Raw genomic sequence first — 19,859 nt, 5'->3', positions numbered from 1 at the left:
ATGAAGACAAATGAAACAAAAGCAAAAATGAACTATTGGGACTTCATCAAGATAAGAAGCTTTTGCATAGCAAAGGATACAGTTAACAAAACTAAAAGACAACCTACAGAATGGGAGAAGATATTTGCAAATGACCTATCAGATAAAGGGCTAGTTTCCAAGATCTATAAAGAACTTATTAAACTCAACACCAAAGAAACAAACAATCCAATCATGAAATGGGCAAAAGACATGAACAGAAATCTCACAGAGGAAGACATAGACATGGCCAACATGCACATGAGAAAATGCTCTGCATCACTTGCCATCAGGGAAATACAAATCAAAAGCACAATGAGATACCCCCTCCCACCAGTGAGAATGGGGAAAATTAACAAGGCAAGAAACCACAAATGTTGGAGAGGATGCGGAGAAAAGGGAACCCTCTTGCACTGTTGGTGGGAATGTGAACTGGCGCAGCCACTCTGGAAAACTGTGTGGAGGTTCCTCAAAGAGTTAAAAATAGACCTGCCCTAAGACTCAGCTATTATTTCCTCAGATATTCTCTCTGCCCCCTTTTCTCTATTTTCTCCTACTGGGATGCCCATAATATGTATGTTGGTCCTTTGTATGTTTTCCATTGGTCCTTAGGCTCTGTTCACTTTTCTTCAAGCTTTTTCTTTCTATTCATCAGCCTCTATAATTTTCATTTTTATTTTTTTAGTGTCACTGCTTCTTTCTTCTTTCTGTTCACATCTTCCTTTGAACACCTGCAGTCAATTTTTCATTTTAGATATTGTGCCTTTCAGCTTCAAGATTTCTTACTGGTTTCTTTTTAGCTTTTTCTCTCCCTTTATTGATATTTTTATTTTGTTCACACATTATTTCCTTGGCCTTCTCCACTTCCTTTAGTTCTTGGGCATATTTAAAGCAGTTCTTTTAAAATCTTTGTCTAATATATCTACCATTCAGTTTTTTTCAGGGACAGAGACAGAGCTGTTGAATTATTTCTTTCCCTGAGTAGGCCATACTTTCATATTTTGTTGTATGCCTTGTGATGTTTTTATTGAACACTTCCCAGCGTTTGCTGGTTTTTATGTTATTCTAGTCTATTGTTTTTGTGATTTTGATTGTTGTAAGCTGCTTCTGTGCTGGGGATCACTTGAGGTATAAACTTAATATTTTCCCAGATCTTTCTGAGCGTTTCTTTGGATACGTGCACTAATTTTCCTCATATATACAGTTGTTTTTTGAGAGTTGTTCCAGTTTTTGATGCCTAGTTCCGAAAAAGGGAAAAGTAAAAAATGAAGAAGGGAAAAAAGCACGAATCCTTTACATCTGGAAGTTATTTGAGCTGAAGAGGGAGACTTGCAACAATAGGGGGTGATACAACAATGGCTGCCGGCCTCTCTGCACCTTTAAGAGCAAAGCAGCAATCAACTGTCAGAGCACAGATCCCCAGTATTTGGGGAACAGAGTCCTTTTTGCCCACCCTAATCCCACAAGCTGTGTGTAAGCTGCTCCAGGAACAGATGCACAGCTGCCTGCCGTGTGGCTGTGGATGGGGATAGGTAGGCACTACTGTATTAGGAGCTAAAACTGACCACAGTTTACACTCCAGGCCTTCCCCTGGAAGCTGAATGTCTTCAAAATGCCCCAGAGTTCCAAAACAATTTCATCAGACAGATTGTACCAATACAGTTTTCATACAGTGTGGAAGACAGACTACTGATGCTTCCTTCTTGGAATCTTCCCAGAATCCTTTATTTTTTTCTTTTGTTTTTATATTTATTTTTATTATCTGGCCATTAAGTAGTGAATTATTTTTATTTTTTATTTTATTTTTTTATTTTTGTATGTTTTTTATTGGAGTTTGATTTGCCAACATATAGCATAACACCCGGTGCTCATCCTGTCAAGTGCCCCCCTCAGTGCCCATCACCCAGTCACCCCATCCCCCTGCCCACCTCCCTTTCCACTACCCCTTGTTCGTTACCCAGAGTTAGGAGTCTCTCATGTTCTGTCATCCTCACTGATATTTCCCACTCATTTTCTCTCCTTTCCCTTTTATTCCCTTTCACAAATTTTTATATTCCCCAAATGAATGAGACCATATAATGTTTGTCCTTTGATTGACTTACTTCACTCAGCATAATACTCTCCAGTTCCATCCATGTCGAAGCAAATGGTGGGTATTTGTCGTTTCTAGTGGCTGAGTAATATTCCATTGCATATATATAGACCACATCTTCTTTATCCATTCATCTTTTGATGGACACCGAGGTTCCTTCCACAGTTTGACTATTGTGGACATTGTTGCTATAAACATTGGGGTGCAGGTGTCCTGCCGTTTCACTGCATCTGTACCTTTGGGGTAAATCCTCAGCAGTGCAATTGCTGGGTCGTAGAGCAGATCTATTTTTAACTCTTTGAGGAACCTCCACAGTTTTCCAGAGTGGCTGCACCAGTTCACATTCCCACCAACAGTGCAAGAGGGTTCCCCTTTCTCCACATCCTCTCCAACATTTGTTGTTTCCTGTCTTGTTAATTTTCACCATTCTCACTGGTGGGAGGTGGTATCTCATTGTGGTTTTTATTTGTATTTCCCTGATGGCAGGTGATGTGGAGCATTTTCTCATGTGCTTATTGGCTATGTGTATGTTTTCTTTGGTGAGATTTCTGTACATGTCTTTTGCCCATTTCATGATTGGATTGTTTGTTTCTTTGGTGTTGAGTTTAATAAGTTCTTTATAGATCTTAGATACTAGCCCTTTATCTGATAGGTCATTTGCAAATATCTTCTCCCATTCTGTAGGTTGTCTTTTAGTTTTGTTGACTGTATCCTTTGCTGTGCAAAAGCTCTTATCTTGATGAAGTCCCAATAGTTCATTTTTGCTTTTGTTTCTTTTGCTTTCGTGGATGTATCTTGCAAGAAGTTACTGTGGCTGAGTTCAAAAAGGGTGTTGCCTGTGTTCTCCTCTAGGATTTTGATGGAATCTTGTCTCACATTTAGATCTTTCATCCATTTTGAGTTTATCTTTGTGTATGGTGAAAGAGAGTGGTCTAGTTTCATTCTTCTGCATGTGGATGTCCAGTTTTCCCAGCACCATTTATTGAAGAGACTGTCTTTCTTCCAGTGGATAGTCTTTCCTCCTTTATCGAATATTAGTTGACCATAAAGTTCAGGGTCCACTTCTGGGTTCTCTATTCTGTTCCATTGATCTATGTGTCTGTTTTTGTGCCAGTACCACACTGTCTTGATGACCACAGCTTTGTAGTACAACCTGAAATCTGGCATTGTGATGCCCCCAGATACGGTTTTCTTTTTTAAAATTCCCCTGGCTATTCGGGGTCTTTTCTGATTCCACACAAATCTTAAAATAATTTGTTCTAACTCTCTGAAGAAAGTCCATGGTATTTTGATAGGGATTGCATTGAACGTGTAAATTGCCCTGGGTAACATTGACATTTTCACAATATTAATTCTGCCAATCCATGAGCATGGGATATTTTTCCATCTCTTTGTGTCTTCCTCAATTTCTTTCAGAAGTGTTCTATAGTTTTTAGGGTATAGATCCTTTACCTCTTTGGTTAGGTTTATTCCTAGGTATCTTATGCTTTTGGGTGCAATTGTAAATGGGATTGACTCCTGAATTTCTCTTTCTTCAGTCTCATTGTTAGTGTATAGGAATGCCATTGATTTCTGGGCATTGATTTTGTATCCTGCCACGCTACCAAATTGCTGTATGAGTTCTAGCAATCTTGGGGTGGAGGCTTTTGGGTTTTCTATGTAGAGTATCATGTCATCGGCGAAGAGGGAGAGTTTGACTTCTTCTTTGCCAATTTGAATGCCTTTAATGTCTTTTTGTTGTCTGATTGCTGAAGCTAGGACTTCTAGTAGTATGTTGAATAGCAGTGGTGAGAGTGGACATCCCTGTTGTGTTCCTGATCTTAGAGGGAAGGCTCCCAGTGTTTCCCCATTGAGAATGATATTTCCTGTGGGCTTTTCGTAAATGGCTTTTAAGATGCTGAGGAATGTTCCCTCTATCCCTACACTCTGAAGAGTTTTGATCAGGAATGGATGCTGTATTTTGTCAAATGCTTTCTCTGTATCTATTGAGAGGATCATATGGTTCTTGTTTTTTCTCTTGTTGATCTATCACCTTGATTGCTTTACTAGTGTTGAACCAGCCTTGCATCCCAGGGATAAATCCCACTTGGTCATGGTGAATAATCTTCTTAATGTACTGTTGGATCCTATTGGCTAGTATCTTGTTGAGAATTGTTGCATCTGTGTTCATCAGGGATATTGGTCTATAATTCTTTTTGGTGGGGTCTTTGGTTTTGGAATTAAGGTGATGCTGGCCTCAGAAAACAAATTTAGAAGTATTCCATCCCTTTCTATCTTTCAGAACAGCTTTAGTAGAGTAGGTATTGTTTCTTCTTTAAATGTTTGATAGAATTCCCTTGGGAAGCCATCTGGCCCTGGGCTTTTGTGTCTTGGGAGTTTTTTGATGACTGCTTCAATTTCCTCCCTGGTTATTGGCCTGTTCAGGTTTTCTATTTCTTCCTGTTCCAGTTTTGGTAGTTTGTGGTTTTCTAGAAATGTGTCCATTTCTTCTAGATTGCCTAATTTATTGGCATATAGCTGCATAATTTGTTTTTAAAATTATTTGTATTTCCTTGGTATTGATTGTGATCTCTCCTTTTTCATTCATGATTTTATTAATTTGAGTCTTTTTTCTTTTGTTTTTAATAAGGCTGGCTAATGGTTTATCTATCTTATTAATTCTTCCAGAGAACCCACTCCTGGTTTTGTTGATCTGTTCCACAGTTCTTCTGGTTTCTATTTCATTGAGTTCTGCTTGAATCTTTATTAACTCTCTTCTTCTGCTTGGTGTGGGTTTTATTTGCTGTTCTTTCTCCAGTTCCTTTAGGTGTGAGGTTAGCTTGTGTATTTGAGTTTTTTCTAATTTTTTGAGGGATGCTTGTATTGCGATGTATATCCCTCTTAGGACTGCTTTTGCTGTATCCCAAAGATTTTGAACTGTTGTATTTTCATTCTCATTAATTTCCATGAATCTTTTTAATTCTTCTCTAATTTCCTGGTTGACCCATTCATCTTTTAGCAGGATGCTCTTTAACCTCCACGTGTTGAGTTTCTTCCAAATTTCTTCTTGTGATTATGTTCAAGTTTCAAAGCATTATGGTCTGAAAATATGCAGGGGACAATCCCAATCTTTTGGTATTGGTTGAGACCTGATTTGTGACCCAGTATATGGTCTATTCTGGAGAAAGTTCCTTGTGCACTTGAGAAGAATGTGTATTCAGTTGCATTTGGATGTAAAATTCTGTAAATATCTGTAAAAGCCATCTGGTCCAGTGTATCATTTAAAACTTTTGTTTCTTTGGAGATGTTGTGCCTAGAAGATCTGTCATTTGCAGAAAATGCCATGTTGTAGTCTCCCAGTATTAGTGTATAGTTATCTAAGTATGTCTTTACTTTGGTTATTAATTGATTTGTATACTTGGCAGCTCCCACATTAGGGGCATAAATATTCATGACTGTTAAGTCCTCTTGTTGGATAGATCCTTTAAGTATATTATAGTGTCCCTTTTCATCTCTTATTACAGCCTTTGGGATAAACTTTAATTTATCTGATATGAGGATTGCTACCCCTGCAATATATACCTATTCAGTCCCTGTTTTTGTGGATTATTTCTTTGGGCTTCCTCTTTCTTTTACAGGGTCCCCCTTAATATTTCTTGCAGAGCTGGTTTGGTGGTCACAGATTCTTTCAGTTTCTGCCAATCTTGGAAGCTCTTTATCTCTTCTATTCTGAATGAGAGCCTTGCTGAATAAAGTATTCTTGGCTGCATGTTCTTCTCATTTAGTACCCTGAATATATCCTGCCAGCCCCCTCTGGCCTCCCAGGTCTCTGTGGAGAGGTCTGCTGTTTAATCTAATATTTCTCCCCATATAAATTAGGGATCTCTTGTCTCTTGCTACTTTAAGGATCTTCTCTTTATCTTTGGAATTTGCAAGTTTCACTATTAAATGTTGAGGTATTGAATGGTTTTTATTGATTTTAGGGGGGATGTCTCTATCTACTGGATCTGAATGCCTGTTTCCCTCCCCAAATTAGGAAGTTCTCAGCTATGATTTGTTCAAATATGCTTTCTGGTCCTCTGTCCCTCTCAGTGCCCTCTGGAACCCCAATTAAATGCAGATTTTTCCTTCTGAGGCTGTCATTTATTTCCCTTAACCTTTCCTCATGGTCTTTTAATTGGTTTTCTATTTTTTCCTCAGCGTCCTTCCTTGCCATCAACTTGTCTTCTGTGTCACTCACTCTTTCTTCTACCTCATTAATCCTCATCATCATTAGGACCTCCAGTTTGGATTGCATCTCATTTAACTGATTTTTAATTTTGGCCTGATTAGATCTAAATTCTGCAGTCATGAAGTCTCCTGAATCCTTTATGCTTTTTCCAGAGCCACCAGTAGCTTTATAATTGTGCTTCTGAATTGGCTTTCTGACATCAAATTGTAACCCAAATTCTGTAGCTGTGGCAGAGAGTACTGTTTCTGATTCTTTGTTTTGTGGTGAGTTCTTCTTTCTAGTCATTTTGCTCAGTGCAGAGTGTCTATGAGCAGGCTGCGTCAAGAATATCAACTATGACCTAAGTAAACTTTACCCTAGATGATTCTGCCGAGGTCAGAGACCAGAAATTGAAACCAAAGATCAGAATGAAATAAAACAAAAGGACCACTAAAGTGAAAAATAAATTTTAAAACAAAGTAGTAAAAAATAAAAGGCCAACAATCCTAAAGAAGAAGAGAAAAAAAAGAAGAAAAAAGTGGGGGGACTGGGAGATGGTGGTGGTGAAGAAGTTGTAGTGGAGGGAGAATGTAGTCTACCTGAGGGGTTCTAGAGGGTGATCCTCTTGTTTCTGAGTATATTAAGTTCTGTGTATTCAAAGATGCTCAATTCCCAATTTATATAAACCAGAAATACTTGTAGAGAGCTCCAACATTGACCACCAAAACATAAATGAGATAAAAGGGGGGGGGGCAAATGGGAATGAGGAATCTCACAGAGTGAACCAGCATGGTATACCACTTGGTCCTGGGTGCATACTGGTCATGTTTTAGAAAGTATTAACTTCTGCCATTGTAGAACAAAATGAGGCAGAGAAAACAAAAACCACAAAACAAAAGAAAGCATATCTTGTATATCTCCCAAAATTCAGTTGTGTATGTTGAAGGGAATCTTGAAGTGGAAAATATATCTAAGACCTGTAATTGTAGAAATATGAAAGTCAAAAAGGAAGAATCTTAAAAATGGAGAGGTGGTAAAATATTGTAGTTAAGGTGGGAAAAGAGAAAAAAAATTAGAAATTTACGGTCTGAAAACGAGTTGTACTCGAAAAGGTAGAAAAAAAAGGAGGAGTACCGTCTGGTTCCATATACTGTAAATCCCTCTACTTCCCCTGCAGCTTTCCAGCGCTGCTTGGTTAGGAACTTGCTCTTCCCCTGTCCTTCCAGCTGGTCCTCTGGGGAGGGGCCTGCTGTGCTGATTCTCAGGTGTGTGCACCTGGGGGAGTGCCCCGCCCCCTGCCAGGTGCCTGGCTCAGCGGGAGCTGTTTACCCCGGGAGGTCCTTGTTCCCTGGCGGCCCCGACCCTCCCAGACACAGGGTGACACCAGGAGGGACACCACCACTGGCGGCAGCCAGCTCTCCAGCCCTGGAGTCAGCTCCCGCAGTAACTATCGCCGCCGCATCTAGTCCCCACTGGCCTGGGTGCTCCGGGGGGCAGACACTGCTGATCAGCACAGCTTGGGGGCTCCAGGTGGCAGGAGAGTCCTCATTGTCCTGTGCTGGGGAGGGGGGTGCGCAGGATCTTGGGCTGTGTCCCCTGGCGCCTTGGGCTCCGGGGCCTGCGCCGCTGGAATCGCGTTCCCGGGGCTGCGCAGCTCCCTCCACGCGAGCCACCCCCGAGCTGCTCCCGAGGCCCCATCCGGCCGCTCTCCAGCCCTTTCCCGCACTGCCCCGCGGGGTGTGGCGCACTCTCCCCGGGCGCCCCTCCTCTGTTAGTGACCCCGGGAACCTGGGGGCTCCTCTGCCCCTCTTGGGATCCTGCCCGAGTTCCCTGCGTGCACCTTTCTCTCCGGGAAGAATCCGGTGCTGATTTTTAAAGTTCCCCGCTTCTCCGGGGCGGGGCTCTCCTGTCCGGGAGGCTCCTAGTGGGGGTGGGGTGGGGTGGGTGGGCCTCCCCCATTTGATTCATTTTTTTTTTTCCGCCTTCCTACCTTGTTAGAAGCGAAAACCCTTCTCTCTGTAACGTTCCAGTTGTTCTCTTTAAATCTCAGGTCAGATTTGTAGGTTTTCAGGATTGTTTGAAAGTTATCTAGGTAAGTTGGTGGGGCCAGGTGACTTGGAGACCCTGCTCCTCTGCCATCCTGCCCCGTTCTCTATCGTGTAGTTTCTGAAGAGAATGCAGATATACTTTTTATTCTTGCTCCTCTATAGGTAAGGTGATTATTCCACCCTCCTCCATCTTCTCTGGGAATTTTTTCCTTGTCTTTGATTTTTTTGCAGTTGAAATATGATATTCCCAAATGTGTGTGTTTCTTTTAAAGATTTTATTTATTCATGAGAGACGCAGAGAGAGAGTCAGAGACACAGGCAGAGGGAGAGGCAGGCTTCCTGCAAGGAACCTGATGTAGGACTCAATCCAAGGACCCCAGGATCATGACCTGAGCAGAAGGCAGGTGCTCAACGACTGAACCACCCAGGTGCCCCCCCTCCTCCAAATATGTTTTTTGTCCTGCTTGGTGTTCGCCCTTCATTTGGAAAGTTTTCAGCCATTAAGACTTCAAATATTTCTTCTGTTCCTTTCTTTCTGTGTTCTCCTGTAATTCCCATTACATGTACATTACATCTTTTATAATTATCCCACAATTCTTTGGGTCTTCTCTTCTGTCTTTTTCATTCTTTTTTTTTTCCTTCACATCATATTCTTAGAAGTTTTTATTGACATTTCTTCAGGCTCACTGAGAGTTTCCTTGGTTATGTCCACTCTACTGATGAGCATTTTCTTTTATTCTTTTTTAGAGTGTCCATATCTCTGTTTACATTACCCATGAATCTTGTGAATTTCCTTAGAACCCTTGGCATGCTAATCATAGTTGTTCTGAATTCTCAATCTGGTTATTCTAACACCTCTGACAAACCTGAATTTGGTTCTAGTGCTTGTTCTGTTTCTTCAGACTGTGCTGTTTGTCTTTTATCATGACTTGAAATTGTTTGGTGAAAGTTGAACTTTAGTTAGTTAGACTCTGTTTACTTTTGCTGTAACTGTGGTATTGGAGGCTAAACATATTTTTCCCTTGCCGTTTCTTCTTTCTTTCTTTCTTTCTTTCTTTCTTTCTTTCTTTCTTTCTTTCTTTCTTTCTTTCTCTCTCTCTCTCTCTCTCTCTCTCTCTCTCTCTCTCTGATGTGTTTGGGTTTCTCTGGAGACTTCTACTTAAATAATATCTGAGATGTGCAGTTTTTCAACTGTATCTCCTGTTATATTTTATAGGGTCCCTATTGCTGTGGTGGTGAGGGTGGGGTGGGTGGGATGCATTCTAAAGTTCTGTGATTAGGTCTCAGACTGGTACAAAGCCTGTACCCTCAGCTCTGACTTCTGCAAGTGCTTTTCAGTTCCCCTTCCATGTTTGGATGATACGGGGACTGGGTTGGATATTTCTTTTCTCCTAGGTAAATTATGCTCTGGTAAGATAGTTTCTTTTGAGGGCAGCCTTGTTAGGAATAACAGAATTCTTTGGTGTATTTCAAAGGGCTTCCCCCCCCCCCCCCCGCTGGAAGCATTGGGAGAATTTTTCTCCATCTTTACTATGAGAACCTAGTAGAGCTATTGGAAAGAAAACTCATGAAAAGTGTGGGAATCCCCCCTAAACTGGGCCTCCCTAGAGTTTTTAACTCTCAGATTTGTCCACACTGAGCCTCCCGCAATTTATCAATTTTAGTTTAAATTTTCCTACCTTAATGTTTGTCTACACTGGAGAGTTCTATGAATTGTGATTCTTGTGTATGCCTGCTTGTCTGTATATTTTTTGGAGCAGCATTTTGCTCTGTGACCTCAATTTTATGCTGGATACAAGAAGAGTTGGTGATTTTTAGTTGACTGTTTTACTTGTTGGTAGGATAGAAAAATACCTTACAGGCTCCTTACATGTCAGGACACCAAAGCCTCCATTATTTCCTGTTCTTACAATACATTTTCTCCCCCGTTTCCATCATGTCCCTTTCTTTCCATGCCCTAGCAGCTCTGACTTTTCTTTTCTGTCTTCCTTTTCATCTCTTCATCTGGAAGATCTATTGACCCTCTTCTCAGGCTGCATCACCCTTCCTGGTGATGCTTCTCCCTCAACAGCTTTAACTAACACCTGAGCAATTAAGCCTCTGACTTAATATCCTGAGTGTCTGACACCTTATGGGCACTTCACAGTCAGTGTCTCCAGAATTGAATTTATTTTCTGTGATTCCTCTGCCCTTCTCCCACAACTGCACCCCACCCTCCCTTCCTCTCCCACAAACATACCCACCCTCCTTTCTTTCTTTTTTCCTGTTTAGTGCTCTGATCAAATGACTCTGCCATCTCATGCACCTGGCTCAAGCCAGAAACCTATGTGTTATTCTAGATCATTCTTTCTCACTCACATAGTCCCAAAACATTTTCATCTCAAAGAAAAACAAATTCATATCTGCCTCCTCTTCCTTGACCCTACCTGCTTTTGCTTATGTTCAGACCCTAGTTTTCTGTCTGCGCTCCTCATCTCTCCTGCATTCCTCCCTCCACACTGTCAACTTCGCAGTGTTCCAGAAATCATCAGACTGCTTCTCTGTTGCCTAAAAAAGTAGTCTTCCATGTCTCCCAATCTGTAAGCAATTCACTGAGAGTGTGGACATACTGCATTAGAAATTCTGTTTAGATTTATTTTCATTTCAACTTATAAAAATGTATCCTTTATTTTGTTTTGATTTTAGTGTATGTGCTGCCAAAGCGAGCACCTTTTTTTTGGTTTTGAAATGTAGAACAATAGCACATGCATATAATTTATTAATATGCATATATTAAGGTTGAATACTTAAAAATTATTTTAAGAGTTGGGGTATATAATCAAAAAGTTGAGAGACCATGTGCCTACAATGTGAAGTCCTAATCCCTCAGTTTATGTTCTCTGAATCCTGCCCATGTGTGTCCAGACTCCCCTCCCTCTCTTTTCCTGTTTATCCCCACATCAACTCACTCATGTTTAGCCACTGGTTTAGAAGTTACCAGGCTGTTTCCTGACTTCACACTGTTGCTTCTCCCTAGAATTGTCCTTATTCATTGTCTCCACCCCTCCCAGCAGACTCCTGGTCCTGAGTTTCTTTCTGTGACCCCTTCCTGTTCCTACCTTCTCTTCCACAAGTGAAGTCATCATACCCCCTTGCTGGTCCTCCGTCTCTGTCCTTCACTGAGTCCTCTGATGGTGTCTCTAGCACCACTCTGCTGCTACCCCACGTTTGGGAGACCAGAGTAGTCTGTCCACCTCTCTGCCTTCTTTACAGTGAGCTCCAGAGAGACAGACACTCTCCTTATTCCCTCGCTCCAAAAACCGGCGGACTCTTGACAGCCTGAACAAGTATGTGAATCAGTGACCAAGGACACTGAACTGCTGATATATCTTTTACCAGTGAGATCCTTTTTATGAAAAATTGATCAGGAACTAAGTTGTAAATTTGTGGATTTCTAGAGTCAAAATTTCCTATTTATTTATTTATTTATTTATTTATTTATTTATTTATTTATTTAATTTATTTATTTATTTATCTATTCATAAGAGATACAGAGAGAAAGGCAGAGACATGGGCCGAGAGAGAAACAGGCTCCATACAGGGAGCCCAATGCAGGACTCGGTCCTTGGACTCCAGGATCACACCCTGGGCCAAAGGCAGACGCCCAACCACTGAGCCACCCAGGCATCCCCAAAATTTCTTTTATGCTATACATGTATACATGTATACTTTTATACATGCTTACTTCATCCAATCATTCACTTAGTAATATGCATACATTTGTATATGTTTTACATGAAGGTTTATATATATTTTGTTTTGGTTTTAGTTGATTTTTTATTGAAGTATAGTTGACACACAATGTGATGATAGTTTCAGGTGTACAATGTAGTGATTCAACAAGTGTATACGTAATGCTAAGCTCATCATAAGTGTAGCTATCTTCTGTCACCACAAGTATATATTTTGTTAATTCCAGAGACTAGAAATAGAATAAGCTATTCTATTTCTATTATACTAGAGCCATTCTTTCTAGCAGTGGTCATAAAATTTGGCCTGACCTAATTACCCAAAAGTGAGCACTCACATCATATACTCTGGATGTGCTTTGGCTTATGTTGGAAGAGGACATAAAAAGCCATATATGAGTGAAGAATAATTAACCTTGCCAGTACGTTATGCTTCATTTAAGGTATAGAACTATAAAACAGGTAAATTAAGATCTGATTGTTTATGTTAGAGACTTTTTCCATTAACAAGTGTTTTACTAGAGATAAAATTTAAATTCACTAAGTATGCCTCAGGACTTGAGTTTGTTATTTATGTGATAGAAGTTGCAATTTTTTAGAATAGAATATATTTCATATTTCATATTTCATTATAGCTCACACTGGTTAGATTCTATCTGTAGGTATGCATAAAGGAATGTGTGTGGTGTGGGTAATTGAGCTGGATTGCCTAATTAAGTCAGTGCAAGTAAATAGTAGTAGTCTGTCCACCTCTCTGCCTCCTGAAAAGAATGAAGTTTAGGGAATGGTATGTCTACCTAAATTACTCATTACTAATAGTACTCTTGCATCTAAGAAGTACTACTTACTACTCTTACTACTAAGAATAATTAGACTGCCTTTCTTCTGAAAGTTCCTTGCAAGATAGAGAGATATACTTTTTTGTTTTCAATTCTCTTTTTAGCTACCATGATCCTGAATTTTAAATGAAGAAGTTAAAGGAGTTAACTGGATTTACCTGAAGAAACTGAAGTAAACAAAAATGCTATTAAACCTCTTCTCTTTCTTTTAGGTATAATATTGAACCCAGTTTATATTGCCCATTTTTCTCTCTTGGAGCATGCATGGAAGGCCTAAATATTTTGTTTACCAAACTACTAGGAATTACGTTATATGCAGAGCAACCTGCAAAAGGAGAGGTATGGTGTGAAGATGTTCGCAAACTGGTAAGTATCCAGTTGGTGTAGAGTTGCACTACATCATCTCTTGGGTTCAGTAATTGAGTTAACAGCAGTTTCATCTTCAAGTTAGCTCTGCCCTGATGGAGTGTGTCTCACCTTATTTCTGTTTCATGAAAAATCCAGGTCACTGCTTCTGACTTAGGACACTGTTTAAAAAAACATTTTTCTCTAAAATCAGTTGTTGCCCTAAGTTAATAGAAACATATAATAGTGAATTCTCTGAAAAATTTTTTTCAGGACTTGATAAAAAGTTGAGTCCTTGTATGTGGACAAATTCTAGTTAAAGGGAAATTTGTCATTACTCTTCATATTCCTGCAGTGCTCAGTGTCCCTTTTGGTTAATTTCAGAGTCTGTTGTGTCTAACCTTTCCTTTTTTTTTTTTTTTTTAAACCCTCTTCCCATCTTGTAGGGGCTTATTTGCATAATATATTGATTTATATCCCATGTTCTGATGTGACTTAAAGCTTGATGTCCACCTTTCTCCTACTAGGGCCCACTTTATTTGAGATGTGAATGTTTATTTTTTCCTGGTAAGATTATGGGGGTTTATGGACTTGTTTGTGTATCACAAAGGCTCTGTGTAGTTGTTACGCTGTTTTACTTTCTGCCTATATGCGTACTACACTGTACTCTGTTCCAGTATTTCAAGAAAAGAAAGCTGTCTCATGGCCTTCTGGCTGTGTTCTGTGAGAGTGGAATAGGCGTGGTGGTAGAATTGAAAGGATAGAGTAGGAGCACACTATCACTGCACTAATTACCTGATTATCTGTGTACTTCACAAAGTGGTGGAGCCTGATAAAGTGCAGAGATACAATGAAAGAAAACTTGGCAAAAGTGAAAGGATGACAATGCAAGTAATGAAAATGTTGCTTCATTACAGGGTGTGAGCCCACCCAGCTTCCCCCAGTGTGGGGTGTAGGCCTCACTTGGGCAGCAGTTATTTGCCAGTTTTATTCATTACTAATATCCGAATGCCTTGATAAATTTCAAACACCTACTCGGTGCTTAAGAGGTATTTGTTGAATTAATGAATATATGCCTGTACGAAGTTGTAATGCACAAAGCTGAGGTTCTCTGTGGCAGATTGCTTGAGTTGTGACAAGAGAAAGGAGGCAAGCCAAAGGCTATCTGTTGAGGTCTCCACAAGCCATTCGTCTTCTATAGGCCCAATTTGAGGGAAGGGCATAAATAAAATTACTTATCTTCAGCTGAAGCGAGAAGTAACGTTTTGTTGTATCTGAATTCAAGGGTTCGCATTTTGAGGCATATGTCTACATTGTAAGATTTAGATCTAGAATGGTCTAGCTAGCGCCTCTTCCCAAGTGTCTGGGGAGGTTTCAATGTGAACAGTCTGAAGAGGTGTGTTTGGTCGTGGTTATCCTGGGGCACTAGCGTTTGGGATGAAGGGCTCAAACAAGGAGGGTTTCCTTTCCTGGGAAGAATCCCCAAATCAAAATCCTCTGAGAGGGGAAAATAGAATGTATCTCTAGATAATGTGGGATGGAGAAAGTAATAAAATCTCTCTACTTACGGCTATGGATGTTTTATATATAGATTCTTGTTAGTGATGTTTTTCTACTTTTAGAGTTTCTGGTGGCTTCATTCACCACTAAACGTATTTTTTTTTTTTTCCAGGCTGTGGTTCATGAATCTGAAGGATTGTTGGGGTACATTTACTGTGATTTCTTTCAGCGAGCAGACAAACCACATCAGGTGATGCTTTATGTGACTTTCTTTATGTGACTCAGTGTTTCCAAGGCTCAGTTTCAGTTTCTCCATCTGGATAATGAGAGAGCTGCCTTATGGGTTATTGTGAAGAATAAGTGATACAATGCATGTGAATCTCAGCCTGTTAGCGAAAGCTACTCCAAAATCCTTCCTTTGCTATGGTTCAGAGTTCGTCACTTCTGAGCAATGAAGATAATTAGGTATGAGAAGTGTCTCCCTGTTTATTGCCTGACACATAGAAGGTGTTCAGTAAGCATTAGTATCCCCACCCCCAGTGGTTCAGTGTCTGTGCCCTTCCCACTTGCTTGTGTACAGTTGAGTGTGTGGATCCAAGGTCTTTGATGACTGTGTTTCCAGCATCGGGTATAACATCTCCTCAATACATATTTTTGGAGTGAATGAATGAATGAATGAATCAACACAAGCTTAAGGTAAAAACTTAAAATTTTAACAAAATAAAAAATGTTAGGAAAAAGTACCTATGACTAAATAGAAGAGTAGGACTAAGGTAAATTTGAACTGAGACTTCTTGGTGCAATTTTATATTCATTAAAACTATTTTATTCTTCAGATTTACCTAATACTTTCTTCTCTGTTTTTTTTCTGACCCTTCAAGGATTGCCATTTTACAATCCGTGGAGGCAGATTAAAGGAAGATGGAGACTATCAGCTCCCAGTCGTAGTTCTTATGCTGAATCTTCCCCATTCCTCAAGGAATTCACCAACTTTATTAACTCCTGGAATGATGGAAAATCTTTTCCACGAAATGGGACATGCCATGCATTCTATGCTGGGACGAACTCGTTACCAACACGTCACTGGTGAGCCATTAAGAGGGCGCTTCTGTTTAACAACCATCTTTTAAAAACATGTGTTTTATTTTAAATTGGAAAAAAAAAAGCTCTTTTTTTAAATTTTTTTTATTTATTTATGATAGTCACAGAGAGAGAAAGAGAGAGAGAGAGGCGCAGAGACATAGGCAGAGGGAGAAGCAGGCTCCATGCACCGGGAGCCCGATGTGGGATTCGATCCTGGGTCTCCAGGATCGCGCCCTGGGCCAAAGGCAGGCGCCAAACCCCTGCGCCACCCAGGGATCCCAAAAAAGCTCTTTATTTAGAAAATCTGATCATTTCATATTGTCAGGTGGTTGTTTCTTGCAGGTTGCCTCATCTCATCCTTCTACTTGTTATGCAACCTGTTCATTTTACATTTTTCTCCTTCTTCGCTAATAGTTCTGACTGAGGACTATCTCAGTTGTCTTCTGAATTTTCACTTTCACATTTTATCTTTTCTTTATGGAATTGAAGTTTTTGGCTATGTGTGTGTGAATAAATATGTGTTTCCTTAGTACCTAGAACAGAGTAAGTGAAAGAATGTTGCTTCTTTTTCTCCAGAATCAGTTAGAATACATATTAAATCATACTGAAAAAAAAAATAACATACTTCCTATGCTTTCCCCCTGTGTAATATGGCATTCTTTCAGCTGGTATGTGACCATATTTGATGATATTATATGTAGGCTTTCCTCTTAGTTGTTTCATCTCTAAGTCTTAAGCTCCCTATCCCAATTGGTCAGCTTTAGATCACCTGCTAAATTGCTGTCATTCAGTATTTATTAACTAACTTTGTATACCCAGTATTTGGGGGGAGAAGAAGATATTTGAAAAGACTATAGATTAGCTGGACAGAATCATAAAATGTCACCAGAAAGTTCTTACAGGATTTTGCTTTAAGTCATTTTAAGTTTAAAATATTGTTTTTTGGCATTGAGGGTTGACTTTGTTACAAGAAGCAAACAATGGTTTTAAAAGGTACTTTTAAAACAAATGAAGGGTTGGATAAAGAAGTGATGATATATTCTATGAAATAGTACTTAGCCATGAAGAGTGAGAACTTCCATTTGTAATGACATAGATGGAGCTAGAGGGTATTAAGCTAAGTGAAATAAGTCAGAGAAAGACAAATAGCAGATGATTTTACTTATTTGTGGAATCTAAAAAACAAATGAACAAACGGACAAAAAACCAGTCTTTAAAATACAGAGCACAAACTGGTGGTTGCCAGAAGGGAGGGCTTTGGAGGATGGGTGAAATAGGGGAAGGGGATTAAGAGGTATTCACTTGCAGTTATAAAAGAAATAAGTCATGGAGATGAAAAGTACAGCATAGAGCATAGAACAAGCAAACAAATAAATGAAGGATAAAAGCATTCTGTGGTAGAATTCAGTGAATTGATACAAATGGTTTATTAATTACAAGAATGTTTTAATTTGCGTCTTGTGTGTAGACCAGCAGAGCTGAGGTCGAATTTATTTGTAGAGAGTGAGGCGTTGCTTTATAAGGTGTTTTATCCAGCTGTGCAAATATTTTGTTTTACTTTTGATACACAGGGAAATATATGGGATTATAATAAACTTTTCTGCAAATATGTGCAATAATTTTATAGAAGCAAAATATTGATTTAATGAATTAAATCTTATAGTTCATCAGAAGTACAAATAAAAGTTTTTAAAGAGTACATAAAAAGTAAGATAAATATGTTGATTCATGCCAACCTTTTTTTTTCTTTCCTCCCCATTTTAGGGACCAGGTGCCCTACTGACTTTGCTGAGGTTCCGTCTATTCTGATGGAGTACTTTGCAAATGACTATCGGGTGGTTACCCAATTTGCCAGACACTACCAGACCGGGCAGGTAGGGAAGACACAAGCAAAGTGCTGTCCTCTGGGTGGTGGCGGTCAGCTTTCCCAGCCCATTGCATAATGGCTGGGATTGGCATAATGGCATTGCATAATGACCCTCAGGACGGTCACCCTCTCTTGGAACCAGAATCCTTCTGCTGTGTTTTTATTGTACTTTTAGTTTTTTGCCAGCCAGTAGAGCTGCTCTGTCTTACATGCTAAGTCCTAGCTCATTTAGTCCTCACAACTCTGCCCTGAGGGAAGTGCTTCTTTCCTGTTTTCTGGAGGGGGAAACAACCTGATTCCAGACAATAGTCCTTCAAACCTGTCTCGCTTCAGAAAAGCCATTGGTCTTTCCTGTTCATTTATGCCTTTGAGTATTTGTTTTCTTGGTTTAAATTTTTCCGTTGTTTTGTAAAACTGAACAGCAGTGCCCTCTTTTCCCATCATGCCTTGCACAGTAGGTCTAAAAATTCTTCAGCTTCAGAGTTTTGATTTCAATAGTTGGATTTAAAGTGGAACTTGAAAGATTTTAAAGTTTTATAAACTAGGAAGACAATGAGAAAGCTCTTATGGTGAGTTGGCCATAAACCTAACTATGGACATAGTGCTGTGTACTGTCCACCTGCTTTGTGAAATATCTTCTCCTTCTCTGAGAACTCGGATTATATGATTACTGTCACATTAGTTGATGTTTCCTCCTTAGATTGTACCTCCTTGAGTGCAGCTGTGAAATTACAGTCATCTTTGGATCCTTAGCACTTAGAGTCCTATAGCACATAAGAAGCACTAAGAAATTATAAATGAAGGGATTAATGGAATAAAAAAAAATCACCAAACCCACCTTTATGTCTGAGTCTTTTTCTAGTGCAATTTGGTCATTTCTAATTTGGGAGCTTGATTTCATCTGTTACTGTCAACAAGGGAGTTTCTGGCTAACTAATCTGACTGGGTCTTTGTCATAATTTAGCTCCATTATTAAGGTGACAGAATTGAGATATTGGTAATCAATGAGCTACCTGTCCATTAACCTGCAGAGAGAACCCAGCCAGTAACAGAAACACAAACCATCAAATAATAGCACATTCTGCCCATGGGTCTACATTTTGGGGTTTGGGAATGATCCAAGAGACCTGATTAAGCCCTTCCTTTGATCCCCAGCCCCCCTGCACCTGCTGTAGGGTGCAGAGCCAGGGGGTGCCAGAAGAGGCTTCATGCAGGAAGTGCTGGAGTTGCTGGGTCTGGAAAAAATATGTAAAAGGGGCAGTTTGCCAGTCGGCTCTCTCAGCCCCTTTCCATCTCATTAAAATCTATTTATTGAGAACACTAAGGACATACATGGGGCCTTCAGTCAGGAAGTAGTTATTGAGTTTTTATTATGTACCAGGCACTGTTCTCAGCATCTGAGAAACATCCTGAGAAACAGCCAGGAGTAAGTGAGACAACATTCTGACACTCCAGGTCTTTAAATCTCAGCAGAACTAAGACAGAGCTAAAGACAAGGTCATTCCAGCCAGAAGGAAGAGCCTGTAAAGTCACAGAAAAATCTGAGACCATGACAAGATGCTGGTAGTGGCAAGAACAGAAGGAGGAAAAAGGAGAGACAGGAAAACACTTGAATGTTCTTGTTTCTAGGATTCACTCCCAATCCCTGCAGTCCTCTTGCCCCCACACACTTTTTAATCCCAGCTCATTTACTAGACCACCGTTTGTGACTTGACTGGTTTTTCTTGGTCATTGTTTACACTGGGCTTTGCTCTCACATTTCCTCTTGGGAGTTGTGTCTGGTCCTCCTGGCTCTCAACTCTGCCCCAACCCATTTGTTCCTTAGCCTTTGGCAGACACTTCCCTGGGTTCTACCTTTGAACCCGTGTCCTTGCTCAGCCCTGAGCAGGGCTCAAGTGAAGACTTGCAAATATGTAGTGAAGCGATGGTGAGGGCCAGAATGAAGGCATTGGCTGTCCAGGGCCTGGAAGAGCAGAGTTCAAGAGCTCTTAGAGACTTAATTGGAAGAATTTGAGGCTAGTTGGATACAGGGGTGAGAGAGGAGAATAAAAAATGGAGGCTCCATAAAAAGAGAATTCTGGAAGAGGTCCAAGTTTGAGGAAGGAAGAGTTCTTTTTTGGCCATATCCATGGGGCCGTTAGTAATACAAC

General features: G+C 40.1%; 1 protein-coding gene across 6 annotated transcripts in view; it reads left to right on the top strand.

Annotated features, from left to right (window-relative positions):
• The window catches only part of MIPEP (mitochondrial intermediate peptidase), a 186,782-nt gene that overhangs the window by 51,059 nt on the left and 115,864 nt on the right, over positions 1-19,859 (top strand). For all 6 annotated transcript variants that reach the window (XM_055317274.1, XM_055317279.1, XM_055317277.1 and 3 more), the window contains 4 exons: positions 13,127-13,280; positions 14,932-15,009; positions 15,641-15,845; positions 17,607-17,716. In XM_055317274.1, the coding sequence (XP_055173249.1) occupies positions 13,127-13,280; positions 14,932-15,009; positions 15,641-15,845; positions 17,607-17,716 (547 nt within the window). The remainder of the gene's footprint in view (positions 1-13,126; positions 13,281-14,931; positions 15,010-15,640; positions 15,846-17,606; positions 17,717-19,859) is intronic.

This window comes from Nyctereutes procyonoides, unplaced genomic scaffold, assembly GCF_905146905.1.
Source record: "Nyctereutes procyonoides isolate TBG_1078 unplaced genomic scaffold, NYPRO_anot_genome, whole genome shotgun sequence".
Lineage (NCBI taxonomy): Eukaryota > Metazoa > Chordata > Mammalia > Carnivora > Canidae > Nyctereutes > Nyctereutes procyonoides.
The sequence above is the reverse complement of the archived record's forward strand: the minus strand, read 5'-3'. Positions and strand labels throughout refer to the sequence as shown.